The sequence below is a fragment of the Peromyscus californicus genome, unplaced genomic scaffold (genome assembly GCF_007827085.1).
Source record: "Peromyscus californicus insignis strain IS unplaced genomic scaffold, ASM782708v3 Scaffold_15__1_contigs__length_86483966, whole genome shotgun sequence".
Taxonomy (NCBI): domain Eukaryota; kingdom Metazoa; phylum Chordata; class Mammalia; order Rodentia; family Cricetidae; genus Peromyscus; species Peromyscus californicus.
In genome coordinates, this window is record NW_026294447.1 from 21,016,356 (window position 1) to 21,028,624 (window position 12,269).

General features: G+C 45.7%; 2 protein-coding genes across 9 annotated transcripts in view; one reads left to right on the forward strand and one right to left on the reverse strand.

Annotated features, from left to right (window-relative positions):
* Strn3 (striatin 3) overlaps window positions 1-7,602 on the reverse strand; it is an 89,030-nt gene extending 81,428 nt beyond the window's left edge. For 2 of the 6 annotated variants that reach the window (XM_052738471.1, XM_052738468.1), the window contains exon 1: window positions 7,229-7,600. In XM_052738471.1, the coding sequence (XP_052594431.1) occupies window positions 7,229-7,516 (288 nt within the window). In that variant the 5' untranslated portion in view covers window positions 7,517-7,600. Of the gene's footprint in view, window positions 1-5,692; window positions 5,720-6,395; window positions 6,420-6,498; window positions 6,737-7,228 lie in introns of those variants that run through there. The other 4 variants (XM_052738469.1, XM_052738470.1, XM_052738474.1 and 1 more) reach the window with 4 other exon arrangements.
* Window positions 6,819-12,269, forward strand: part of Ap4s1 (adaptor related protein complex 4 subunit sigma 1) — a 45,349-nt gene continuing 39,898 nt past the window's right edge. Inside the window, exon 1 of one of the 3 annotated variants that reach the window (XM_052738492.1) lies at window positions 6,819-7,126. The gene's annotated coding sequence lies outside the window, so the exon portion shown is untranslated. The remainder of the gene's footprint in view (window positions 7,127-12,269) is intronic. The other 2 variants (XM_052738491.1, XM_052738490.1) reach the window with 2 other exon arrangements.

Here is a 12,269-nt window from a genome sequence, read left to right on the forward strand (position 1 = left end):
GACATCTAAACAATATTTGATAAAATCAAGGAGTTAATAATCTATCAACAATATGACATAGTAGTCACACTGCAGCTGTGTTTAACAGCCCTTCTCTCTTAAAATATATATTGCTTTGTTTTGTTTTGTTTGAGACAGGCCCTCCCTTTTGCCCAGGTTAGCCTAGAACTCACTGGCTAACTAGGCTGGTCGCAAATTAACAATGATCCCCTCTTCTTCCAGCCTCCCAAGTGTTAGGATTACAGGTATGGACCAACACATAGGCTTTGTAATAAATAAAAAGTCATGGGTGAAATTATATGGTTCTAAGATCTGCATCAAAATAATATGAGATAGTCATGCAGTGTTGGCACATGACTTTAATCCTAGCACTCCCATCTCTGTAAATTAAGGGCCAGTGTGGTCTACAGAGGGAGTTCCAGGACAGCCAGGGCTACACTGAGAAACTCTGTCTCCAAATAGGTAGGTAGGTAGGTAGATAAAAATGAGATGAGCGCAAATTGATAGAAACAGTTAAAACAAGACTGATCAAGTAAAAGGTTATATAGCTCAGTTGGCAGAGGGCTTACCCAGCATGCAGCATATGGAACACTAGTGTTACACTAGTGTAACACTCCTAAAACCCCAATATTCTCGAGTTCAAGACTATCCTTCTCTACATAGAGACAGGCCAGCGTGGGATACAACAGACCCTGTCTCAGGGGAGAAAGAGACTGACCATAAGGAGCTATTTTTAAGATGAGTAATAGTTTGTGGGGGATCACAAGACTATTTTTTAAACATATATTTGAAACACTCCATAATAAAATACTAAAGCAAGGTTACAACAATATAATAATGTATATAATATAAAGGATAAACTTTAAAAACAGGCACCAGATACAAGAAAATTTAGATTAGACTAGGGAATTCAGGTAAGAGGAGTCCTATGAACAAAGACTGGAGAGTCAGTAATAAAATGCACAAAATAAATCAGTATTATTTCCTTAGGTTAGTGGTCAGACTTGACAGGCTCTCCAGGCAAAATTTCCTTACCCTCTTCCTTTTTAAGCTAAAAGAGACCCCATATCACTGTAAATGCAGGAGTACTATATAAGCCACTCAAATTAAAAATCTGTGAGAGTTTATTTTAGGATGAGCTTGTTTTACATGGCCATTTCAATCATTTTAATCTAGTTCTCCTTATTCAACAGCCTTTTTATCTACTAATGCTGCTTCTTCCAAGTGCAATGCTCTTAGTACTATTCGGTATTTCTTAAACTTCAGATCTAAACTTCCTATCTACATGGTGGGGTGGGCTTTGCAAGAATTAAATGAAGGGCTAGGGATGTAACTCAGGTAGAATTTTGCCTAACATGCATGAAGCCTTAGGCTGCCAGCACTGGGGAAGTAGGAGAAGGATAAATTCAAGGTCATCCTTAGCAACCTAAAGAATTTGAGGCCAACCTAGAATACATGAGACCATACTTCAAAAAAATGGGGGAGGGGGGGTAATGAGTAACAGTATACTGAAAAACTTAATATTCAGAGTTTGTGGGAGATCACAACACTACTTTTAAGCATATATTTGAAATATTAATCCGGCACACAGAATTGTATTAATGGAAAACTCATACAAGTTTCAATCTCATTTATTTTCTCAGTCTCCTTTAATTTGCCACCTGAAGCATTTTATTCTCTCCAAAACAAGCTCCGTAAAGGTGAAGTATTTGTTTCACACGTAATTATATGCCCAGCAAGTAACCCGAAGCAGCACATGTTTACTGAATAACTAACTATGAAAAATCAATGAGACTCAAATCTGAATACACCCCAGAAAGAACGCATTGACTAAATACTAGTACTAACATTAATGGAACAAGTTTGGTGCAGTTTACAGAAAGAATAGGGATACAAAATCAGCTGAACTGATGAATAGTTGAATTTGAGATAGAAAAGTTAAACAGGAAATTTACAAATATGCCTGGAACATCTAGAAGCTAAAAGCATGTCCTCAGGTTTAAATCCCAGCTCTGTTTTCTGCTGTCTCCAGTTACGTATTTGAGCATATTACTTAAACTCTGGGCCCCAATACTTCAGTGTGAGAAATTTAAAAAAGAAGCTAGTTCCACCAACCTCACTAGGAAGTTTTCAGAATTAAATGGATAAATATGGTAGTTTAAAAACTGGATGAGCCGGGCGGTGGTGGCGCACGCCTTTAATCCCAGCACTTGGGAGGCAGAGCCAGGCGGATCTCTGTGAGTTCGAGGCCAGCCTGGGCTACCAAGTGAGTCCCAGGAAAGGCGCAAAGCTACACAGAGAAACCCTGTCTCGAAAAACCAAAAAAAAAATAAATAAATAAAAATAAAAAATAAAAACTGGATGATAGTCCTGGAGATGGCTCAGAGGATAAGGGCATCTATCTGCTACCATGTCTGCAGACCTAAATTCAATTCCTGGACTCACATGGTCCTCTGACCTCCAAACATATGCTGTACCATGCACATGCCCACATACACACAGGCACACACAAAAGAATCAAAATGTTAATAAAAATGTGATTTTTGGTAAAATAATACAGTGACATACAGGTTCATTTAGAACCTCACATTACAACTAGAAACAAATAAAAGGAAATATACAAAAAGCGGGCAGGGCTTGGTGGCGCCCTATACTATTCCTTTTACTGGAGAAGGAAAGGCAAGAAGATTGCCATTAGTTGAGGCCACCCTGGGCTACAGAGTTGAGCATATACCAACCAGGATACATAGCAAGACCATGTCTCAAAAACAACAGAAGTGGCCGGGCGGTGGTGGCGCACACCTTTAATCCCAGCACTCGGGAGGCAGAGGCAGGCGGATCTCTGTGAGTTCGAGGCCAGCCTGGGCTACAGAGTGAGTTCCAGGAAAGGCACAAAGCTACACAGCGAAACCCTGTCTCGAAAAAACAAAAAAACCAAAAAAAAAAAAAAAAAAACAGAAGTAATGAAGTAGGTAAAAGGAAAACAAAGAATAACAGAAAGGAAGTCAGAGAGTCTCAAACAGACTGTCTCACTAGAGAGCCCTGGTTGGCCTGGAACTCAAGGGAAGTCCACCTGCCTTTCTTTGCCTTCCCAGTACTAGGATTAAAGGGGTGCCCCAACAAGACCAGTCCTAAAGGAAAAGACTTTGGGGAAGAAATAATTAACAGCAGAAACTGTAGCTTAAGCCCAATACAGTGTATAAAGCCACAGGATTTGGAAATTTGAAGGTCAATCATGAACCAAAAAAAAAACAAAAAAAAAAAAAAACAAGGTGTGTGTTGTTCTACAATGTTCGTAAGAGGCAAGACTACAGACTGAGGCTAACAGGTAAATGGAAAGGAAATCTGTAGGGCTCTAAGACGGCTGAGCAGGCAAAGGAGCTTGCCGACAGGCCTGACAACAGACAGAGGAAAGTGAAAACTGACTCCCATGAGTGTCTTCTGACCTCCGTGTGTTGTAGGCAGTCACAAACCACAGACACGCTAAATAGCATGCCCAAGGTTCAAGCTTCAGTCTCCAGCACAGCCAAAAAATGTGTTCACATGTTAGTCCCAGCTACCTGAGGCTGACACAGGAAATCACTTAAAACCCAGGTGTTAAGGTCCAGCCTGGGCAACATTACAAGATACTGTTTCAAAAAATGATGTGTAGATGATTAGTGCACTCAGAACTACATATAAAAATGACAGAAGTTGTCTTGTTTTTAATAAAGTAACAGAAATAATTTTAAATTTGCATCTTAAATACAATACATACATTCACCACATAAAACTTTAAGTATGTACTTCACAGTCTTAATTAAAGACTAATAGCATTCAAGGCCAGTGTGAGCCATCTACCAAGTTCCAGGCAGCTTTTGCTGCACGGCCCTATCCCACCCCCCAAATGACCAACAGCACTTAAAATACATTCAATATTCCAGAAACAAATCTGAAATGCTATTAACTAACTAACCCAATAAAACAATTTAAAGATATACATAGCACACACAAAAGCATATAAACAACTCAGTCATGAACATTTTATTCCAAAAGTATCAGTATAAAATAATGAAAATGGCCAGGCATAGTGGTACATGTCTTTAATCGCAGCACTCTGGAGGCAGAGGCAGGTGGATCTCTTGTGAGTTTGCCAGCCTGGTCTACAAAAGGAGCTCCAGGACAGCCAGGGATGTTACACAAAAAACCCTGTCTGGGGTGGGGGGTGGGGGGGTGGGGGGGGGATATGTCTAAGAAAAAAGAGAAGCAGAGAACACCTTATATACCATGTAACATTCTTTAAAACAAGTAAACAAGCTAGAGAAATGGCACTTCTTCCAGGGGACCTGAGTTCAAGTCCCAGCGCCGACAACAGTCAGGATCATAACACCTGCAACTCCAGCTCCAGGGGAATCCATTATCTCTGGCCTCTGGGGATGCCTGCACTTGTGTGCACACTCACACTCTCGAATGCATACATACATTCATACATATACATACACACACACACACACACACACACACACACACACACACAAAAATATTTTAAAGAGAAAAAAAAAGCAAGTAAACAAAGACTATCAGAGCTACCATATAAGAGATTATCTGAAAGAAGTCCAGCAACAGAATCCGTCCAATCCTTCTCTGCTGCTGTAAAGGACAGGAACAATGGAAAGGAGAAGGGAGTAAAGGCTGACAACACAGATTTCAATAATGCAAAACTTGTTCATTTGGACACAAGATGCTTTCTTACCTATTTACATTAACCATGCCTGAGTGACAAATTCAATTGCTAATTTGAAAACCAATGAAAATGAACAACAGTACAAGGATCAAACATATGGAACTGGTGGTTTATCAAAGTAAGCAAAAGTCTCAATGTATTTTTTTAACAAATACTTTAACCTCAGTCTACCCACATGGAACATTATGTCGGCATCACATTGTACTGGAAAGTTGTATGCCCACAAAACTCTAAATCCAAGCATATTAAAGTAGACTCTACAAATTTAAAAGAAACCACAGGCAATTCGACTTAAGCTTTTTGAAAGTTACAATCTCTAAAAGTATTCTTAAGCACAATTTTAAAACTACCGAATCAACTAAAGGTGTCGTATAAAATACATAAGATTTTTAAGTTTAACTTAACCCACTTTGTGGAGTAAAATAAAAGTTTACTGGCTTGCTGGGTGAGGTGCTGCAAACCTTTAGCCCAGCATTTAAGTGGCAGAAGCAGATGGATCTCTAAGAGAGAGAAACCGGCCTGTTATACATAGTGGGTTCCAGGCCACCCAACACTACAGAGACTCTGTCTCAAAACAATCACAACAGCAGTCAGTGGTGGCACACACCTTTGATCCCAGCACTCCAGAGGCAGAGGCAGAGGCAGAGGCAGGCAAATATCTGAGTTCAAAGCCAGTCTAGTACCAGGCTAGCATGGGATATAAGACCCTGTGTCCAAAAAAAAAAAAAGTAAACAAAAACAATCAGGGTCTGGAGAGATGGCTCATGGTTAAGAGCAACTACTGCTCATGAAGAAGACCAGGTTCGATACCCACCACCCATATGATGGCTCATAACCATCCGTAACTACAGGGATCCAATGCTGTCTTCTGACCCTTGCACACATGTAGTGCACAAACATACATACATTCAGGCATACATATACAAATAAAAAATAAACACACACTCAGCTGGGTATGGTGGTACATACCTTTAATCCCATCACTCGGGAGACAAGCAGGCCTGGTCTACAGAGTTGAGTTCTAGGACAGCTAAGGGATACACAGAGAAACCCTGTCTCAAACAAAACAAAAACTTACAACAAGTATTTACTGGTCCAATCACTTGTTTTGCAATGCTTTTGTCAGCGAAACAATACTATTTTTAATGTGTCTTTTACTTTTTTGTTTGTTTGAGATAGACTGTATGCAGCTCTGGTTGTCCTGTAACTCTCTATGTAAAACCACAGTGGCCTGAACTCACGGAGACCCACCTGCTTTCCCTCCTGAGTGCTGGGAAATTCTTTATAATCAATGTGATAAAGTTTACTGGTTCAAAACCAAACTGAAGATTCATGTTTATTTGAGAACACCTTTTTCTACATAATCAATCTCCCATTTCAACATTACTTCTTCCTAAATTCACCAAAGGTGTGTTGTAGGTTTGTGTATAATAATGAACAATATTCCTTACATCCGAAATTCCTAAAAACAGGTGCAACGTTTAGATGCATACATTTCTTCTTCTAAGTTTAAGTTATACCCCAGAAAGGAACTTAAAACTAAATGCAACTACCCTACAACTCAAATAATCCTATCAAGCGATGCGGCAATTGTGAAACTTCAAGGCTTGAACCCGACACTACACTACCATCTTCCAAAAGTTAGGGTAACTCCAGGCTATCAGAGGTTCACCTTACGTGGACGCTTAGCTTTGTTTGCGCTTGGTACCAAACAAAAAGTACGTTTTACTTCAAATTAAGACCAATTCTTTCCGCAGACATTTCATACTACATACAGTACAGATAGACCGGTTTCTGCTTTGTAGGAGAAAAACAAGGATGTAGAAGGAAAAGTCTAGACAAGCCGACTCAAAAAGAGAAAACTGCAGTTGAAAGTGTTGATGAATCATTAAGCGCTAAAGGAAATCCAAGCCGAGTCCAGTCCAGCGGCAGCCCGGGCCTTGAAAAGTTGAGGGTGGGAAGGCAAACTTCGCCGGCGGGTCGCAAGCCATTGTGCGAGGCTAGTAGCCCGAGGCGGCGTGGCTGTCAAGGGGCAACTGCGTCCCGCGGCGCGGGGGAGGGGGCAGGACGCCACCTCGGAAGGGGGTGCCGGGGTCAGGAGGCCAGCCGCTCCTCCCCGGCCCTCTCCGGGGGTTCTCAACCTCCAAAGGACAAACAAGCGCCGACGCGGTGCCCAGCGGACCCACGCCAGCCTCTCGCGCGGAGGCGCTGGGCCCAAGCCCGGAGGCCCAGCAAGCGCCACCGGAGGAGCCCCGCAGACGCCATGCTAAAAGCCAAAATGGCTGCCCCGAGGATGCCCGCAGCGCGCCGCCGCCGCCTGTGAGGAGGGAGCCGGCCGCTGCGGGAGCGGGGGAGGGGGCGCCGGGCACGCAGTCGCCGCCCGGCCAGCCGGAGCCTGCCCAGGTAGGTCCCCTCCGCCCCTCAGGGCGCGGGCCGGCGCCCGCCCCACCCCCGGGCCCGCGCCCCGGCCCCCAGCCCCGCACTCGACCCCCCGGCGAGAGGTACCTGCAGTTCGGCCCGCTCCACCTCCCAGTGCGCCCGCTCCATCTCGAACCGAGCCCACTCGTGCTGGATGTAGTGCAGGATCCCCGGGATAGTGTACTGTTGCGGCCGGGACAGCTCGGGGCCTGCCGGGGGCCCCGCCGCTTCGGCAGCCGCCGGACCCCCAGCGCCCGGCGCTCCGTTCGCGCCCGGCGGAAGGCTCAGGTTCCCCCCGGGTCCCTGCTGCGGCCGGGGAGGGGCCGCCATCCCCTGGCCGCCGCCGCCGCCGCCGCCGCCGGCCAGCTCGTCCATTGTGTGTGGGGCCCCGGCCGGGGCGCAGAGCGAGACACCCGACAGCGGCGGGGCGGGCCGGGCCGGTGGCCCCGCGCCGACGGCAGGGCGGGGGGGCCGGCCGGGAGAGGGCCGGGGAGGGGGGGGGTCGCTGCCGTGTGCTTGCCGCGGATCAGAGCAGGGAGCTGCCGGCCGCCGCCATTACAGTCCCTCCTCCATCTGCCCGTCTCACTCACTCACTTTGGGGAAAGGGGGGCCGCGGCGGGAGGGAGGGAGGGAGACAGGCAGGGAGGGAGGGAGGGACCGGGGGGGGGGGGAGGACAGACGTAGGGCCGCCGCTCGCGCGCACAGCACGCCGGGTAGCGAACGCCTCGGCGGCCGCACGCCGGATAACCAAATAGAGTCCGGCCTCACCCTACGCAGGCGCACTGAGGATGCGCCGCTCCGGGGGGGGGGGGGGGCGGGGAAAAGCCCGGGTCCCGCCCCCCACCCAGGCGCCCGCCCCCTGCTTTCCTACTTTTCACGGGTGGGAATCCCGGGATGGAGCTGTGACTTTGAGGAGCGCGTGGGCCCCGGGCTTCCTGGTGGCTGACTTCACGCAGACATGCTCAGGAGCGGTGTGGGCTGAGCTCAGCCCCGGGCCTCGCCTTTGGCGCTGGGTTCGAGCCTGGCTTCGTAACTGCCCTGGAATTCCTGACGTTTCTCTAGAATTCTTGGCGTGTTTTGCTCAATTCCGAAGGGTCCAGCTTCCTCCTCTGCCTGTCACTCACTCACTTTAGAGTTCGTAGCGCCAGTCCGTCTCCAGGATCGGGGGGACGTTCACCTTTGGCAAATGGCCCAGATTCTTCCGACTTTCTTCTCACTGGTTCCTGGGCCAAAGCCGCGACCTGCTTCTTTGGTCCCACTAATGTGCTCCCGGCTACCTGTTGTGACTTGTCTTCGGTCTTTATTATTCTGAGATAGGTTGTGTTTGGGGGAGTTTAAAGGGATTGTTTCATTCTTTACTGGAACAAGAGGTAGTGGAGTGATATCTTGATTCCTGAGACTGGTGGGTGGACAGGAAAAGATAACTTTCAAAGACACCCGAAGTTGGACTCTGATGTTTAGAAGTGAATGAACTCCGATTGCCATTAGTGGCAGAAATATTGATTGAAACAGAATAAAAATATTGTGAATACAACTTAAAATGAACTCAGTCAACAGCAACAATATCTTCATCGTTAAATGGTTTTAGAGTGAAATAATACACACATAAAAGGCCAGGTTTTTTTAACCGCTGTAGTGTGTGCATTTTTCTGTGCTTGGTTTCACAGAAATTATCCTCATGAATTTACAAGTTTTTAAAGTTAATAGAGCTAATAATCTGGCTCCTGGGCGTGACAGCCCATGTCTTTAATCCCAGCAGACAGCCTGATCTCTGAGTTTGAGGCCAGCCTGGTCTACAGATCGAGTTCCAAACAGCCTGGACTACAGGACTACACAGAGAAACCCTGTCTCGAAAAGTGCGGGGAGGGGGGGGCTAATAACGGTTTAGTTGCACAATAAGACAAAAGGAATATTTAACAGCATAATGAAAAGAGGTATAGTATTCACAGCTATACAGGAAATTGCATATAAAATTGGTTGCATTTTAAACTTTTATTTTCTCCATGAAAGCCTGTAAAATTTTTCACTATGGAGCCACTCAGGATGTAATTTCAGAGACAAAGTAATACACTTTATTTTCTCATGTCTGCTGGATCGTTATAATTAGTGAAGAACTGATTGGATCTGTTACACTTATTCTTACTGCCATATTTATGTATGAAATGAGGTCTTAGATAACAATACTGTTTCTTCATGTGGTTAGAGTACTGTTTCTTCACTAACAACCAACATACAGCTAGTTCATTCAGTCCAGTTCCTTGAGGAAGGACACACAAGAAAAGCTCAGAAATACCTTACACACATCCTCAGGACCCTTTCACATACACAGTGCAAAGCTCTTTCAAGGGCCTGGAGCCCACTTTCATGAGGATTATATCAAAAGAGCAAGATACATAACACTTGAGCACAAGGTAAGACTGCACACCCAGCCCCGTTCAAAAAGAGAAAACTGTGGGGTTTGGGGAATTAGCTCAGTGGTAGAGCACTTGCCTAGCAATAGCAAGCACAAGGCCCTGGGTTCGGTCCTCAGTCCAGAGAGAGAGGGGGAGGAGAGAGAGAGAGAAAGAGAGAGACAGAGCGATAGAGATAGATAGAGAGACAGAGAGCGATAGAGATAGATAAATAGATAGAGAGAGGAAGAGAGAGAGAGAGAGGAAACTGTCTTACTGGATGACTCTATCCAAACCTAAAGCTATAAAGGTACTATACTCTAGTACCTTCATTTAACCCAGACATCCAGTCCTTTCTCAGAAACTTCTTTCCTGTCTCCTCCACATCACTCTCCTTGCTGCCTGACCAGTCTTCTTTTTTTTTTACCTTTTTAGAGCTTTATTGGGAGAGAGAGAGAGAGAGAGAGAGAGAGAGCGCGCGAGCGAGCAGTCTTCTTCTAAGGCAGATTCATTGTCACCTCTGCCTAAATATTTGAGTCATCTCCAAATTTAGAACAGAGCCCAAAGTAAGCTTCATGGTGGCACTCGTCTGTCATCCCAGCATTTGGAAGGTGGAGGCAGAAGGATCAGGAATTTAAGATCATCATAGTGAGTTCAAGGCCCGCCTGGGATACATGGACCCACACTTCAGGTTGTACATCCCCCCCTCTTGCCCTTAACAGAGTTTCCAGTCCTGTTGTAAGCAAATTACTTAATAACAACCATCCTGACTTCCTCTCTTTGCATAAGTATGTTCCAAAAGATCTTTTCAAACTTTGTTTCCAAGCTTACCAATTCCAGTAGATTATGCACACATTAACCACAGTTTTCTAAATGTCAATAACACAGTTTGTGGCTTTGGAGTGACTTAGTGCAGAGTTGTAGGCTGCTCAATGGCAGAGCCCAGGGCCCTACCTTTTCCCCCTCTACCTATACACACTGCTGGGACAGGGATTGGTCCTCAGTAGTGTTTGATGAGTAGTGTTTGTTGAGTGAGTTTCACGTCACTTCAGTCTTTAATTTTTTTTTGTTTTGGGTTTTTGAAACTGGGTCTCGTATAGCCCACAGGCTGGCCTTGAACTTGAGATACGTTGCTGAGGATAACTGAACTCCTGGTTCTCCTGTGTTTCAAGTGGTGGGATAATATCATGTGTGCACTACCACAACCAGTGCTTTTTTATTTGAGGATAACAGAGAGGTGATGTGTATGAGAAGTATACAAGTCTTGGTGCTTGTATGGAATATCCAAGGACAACCTGTGGTGTTTGTTTTTGCTTTCTACCTTGTTTGAGATATGTTATCTTAATTTGAATTATATGCATTATGGGGAGAGGTGTGTGCATGTGAGCACAGGTGCTGTTGGGTCCCCCCGGAGCTAGACTTCGATGTGGTTGTGAGCTGTCTACACGGATGCTGAGAATCAAACCCTAGTCCTCTGCAGGAGCAAGTATGCATACCACTGAGCCGCCTCTCCTATGCTGCTTTGCTCAACAGACTAGCTGGCCGTGCAGCTTCCAGATAGTCTCCTGCCTCTGTCTTCCAACTTGCGGTGGGAACACTGGGATTACAGACATTTGCTACTCCTTCCGGCTTTATGTGGGCACTGGGGATCCAAACTCAGTGCCACATGCCTGTCCCACCAGTGCTCTACCACTGACCCATCTCCTCAACTACCGCCTCCCTCTGTCTGTCTGTCTGCAGTGTCTTGCTGTATAGCCCTAGTCTAGAACTCAAAATCCTTCTGACTCGGTTTTTCAAGTACTGAGAGTACAGTCTTACTTCACAACCAGTCTGGGTAAATGACTTGAACTGCCCAAGTATTAAAAATACAAATGTTGGGATGCTGTTTTACACTGTTACCACTGGGCTTCTTGCCCACTCACTACTCCTGAGAACACTGAAATGAGTCTCTAGACTTTTAGATAATGAGTTCTCCCAGGTTACATTCCCACAATTCAACTTACCTAACTGGAATTCCCTCTCTGACCTACGGCTGAGTCATTTCCTCTATTTGTTCTGTCCTTTCACCAACTCTGTTCATCCCTGCTCCCTGCCCAGATTCTCCTGGTTTCAGAATGAGCATGAGTAGGCTGAGGGTGAAATCAGGTTTCACTCTGTAGCTCAGGCTGGCCTTGAGCCTTGTGATTCTCCTGTTCCGGCCCCCGAGTGCCGAGATTGCAAATGGACACTAGCTTGTTCAGCTTATGACAATCTTCAACAAAGCCTAGTTAAGCCGGGTGTGGCAGCTCTTGGGCTTTCTGCACTGGGGAGGCTGAGGCAGAAGAATCGCTGTGAGTCTGAACCCTTAGCTACATGATGAGTTCCAGGTTAGCCTAAAGTACACGGTGAGGCCTTGTTTAAAAACAAAACAAAAAGAATGCCTGTACGTTTAATCAGCTTAGTTTTTTAGGGTCCTGTAGCAGGCTTTCTCAGACCACCAGCCCCCAAATCATGACACGAAGACTTACTATTAGTTAGGAACACTCAGCCTTAGCTTATGCTTGTCCCACTAGCTTTTATAACTTAAATTAACCTATTTGTCTTCATCTATGTTTTGTATGTCCTACTCTGTGTCTGGCTGGCCCCAGGTGTCTCCTTCTCTTTCTCCCTCCATCTCTCTTCCTACTTCTCAAGCCTAGATTCCTCCTCCTACTTATTTTCTGCCCGCCAGCCCTGTCTGTCCCTCTACTGCCTAGCTA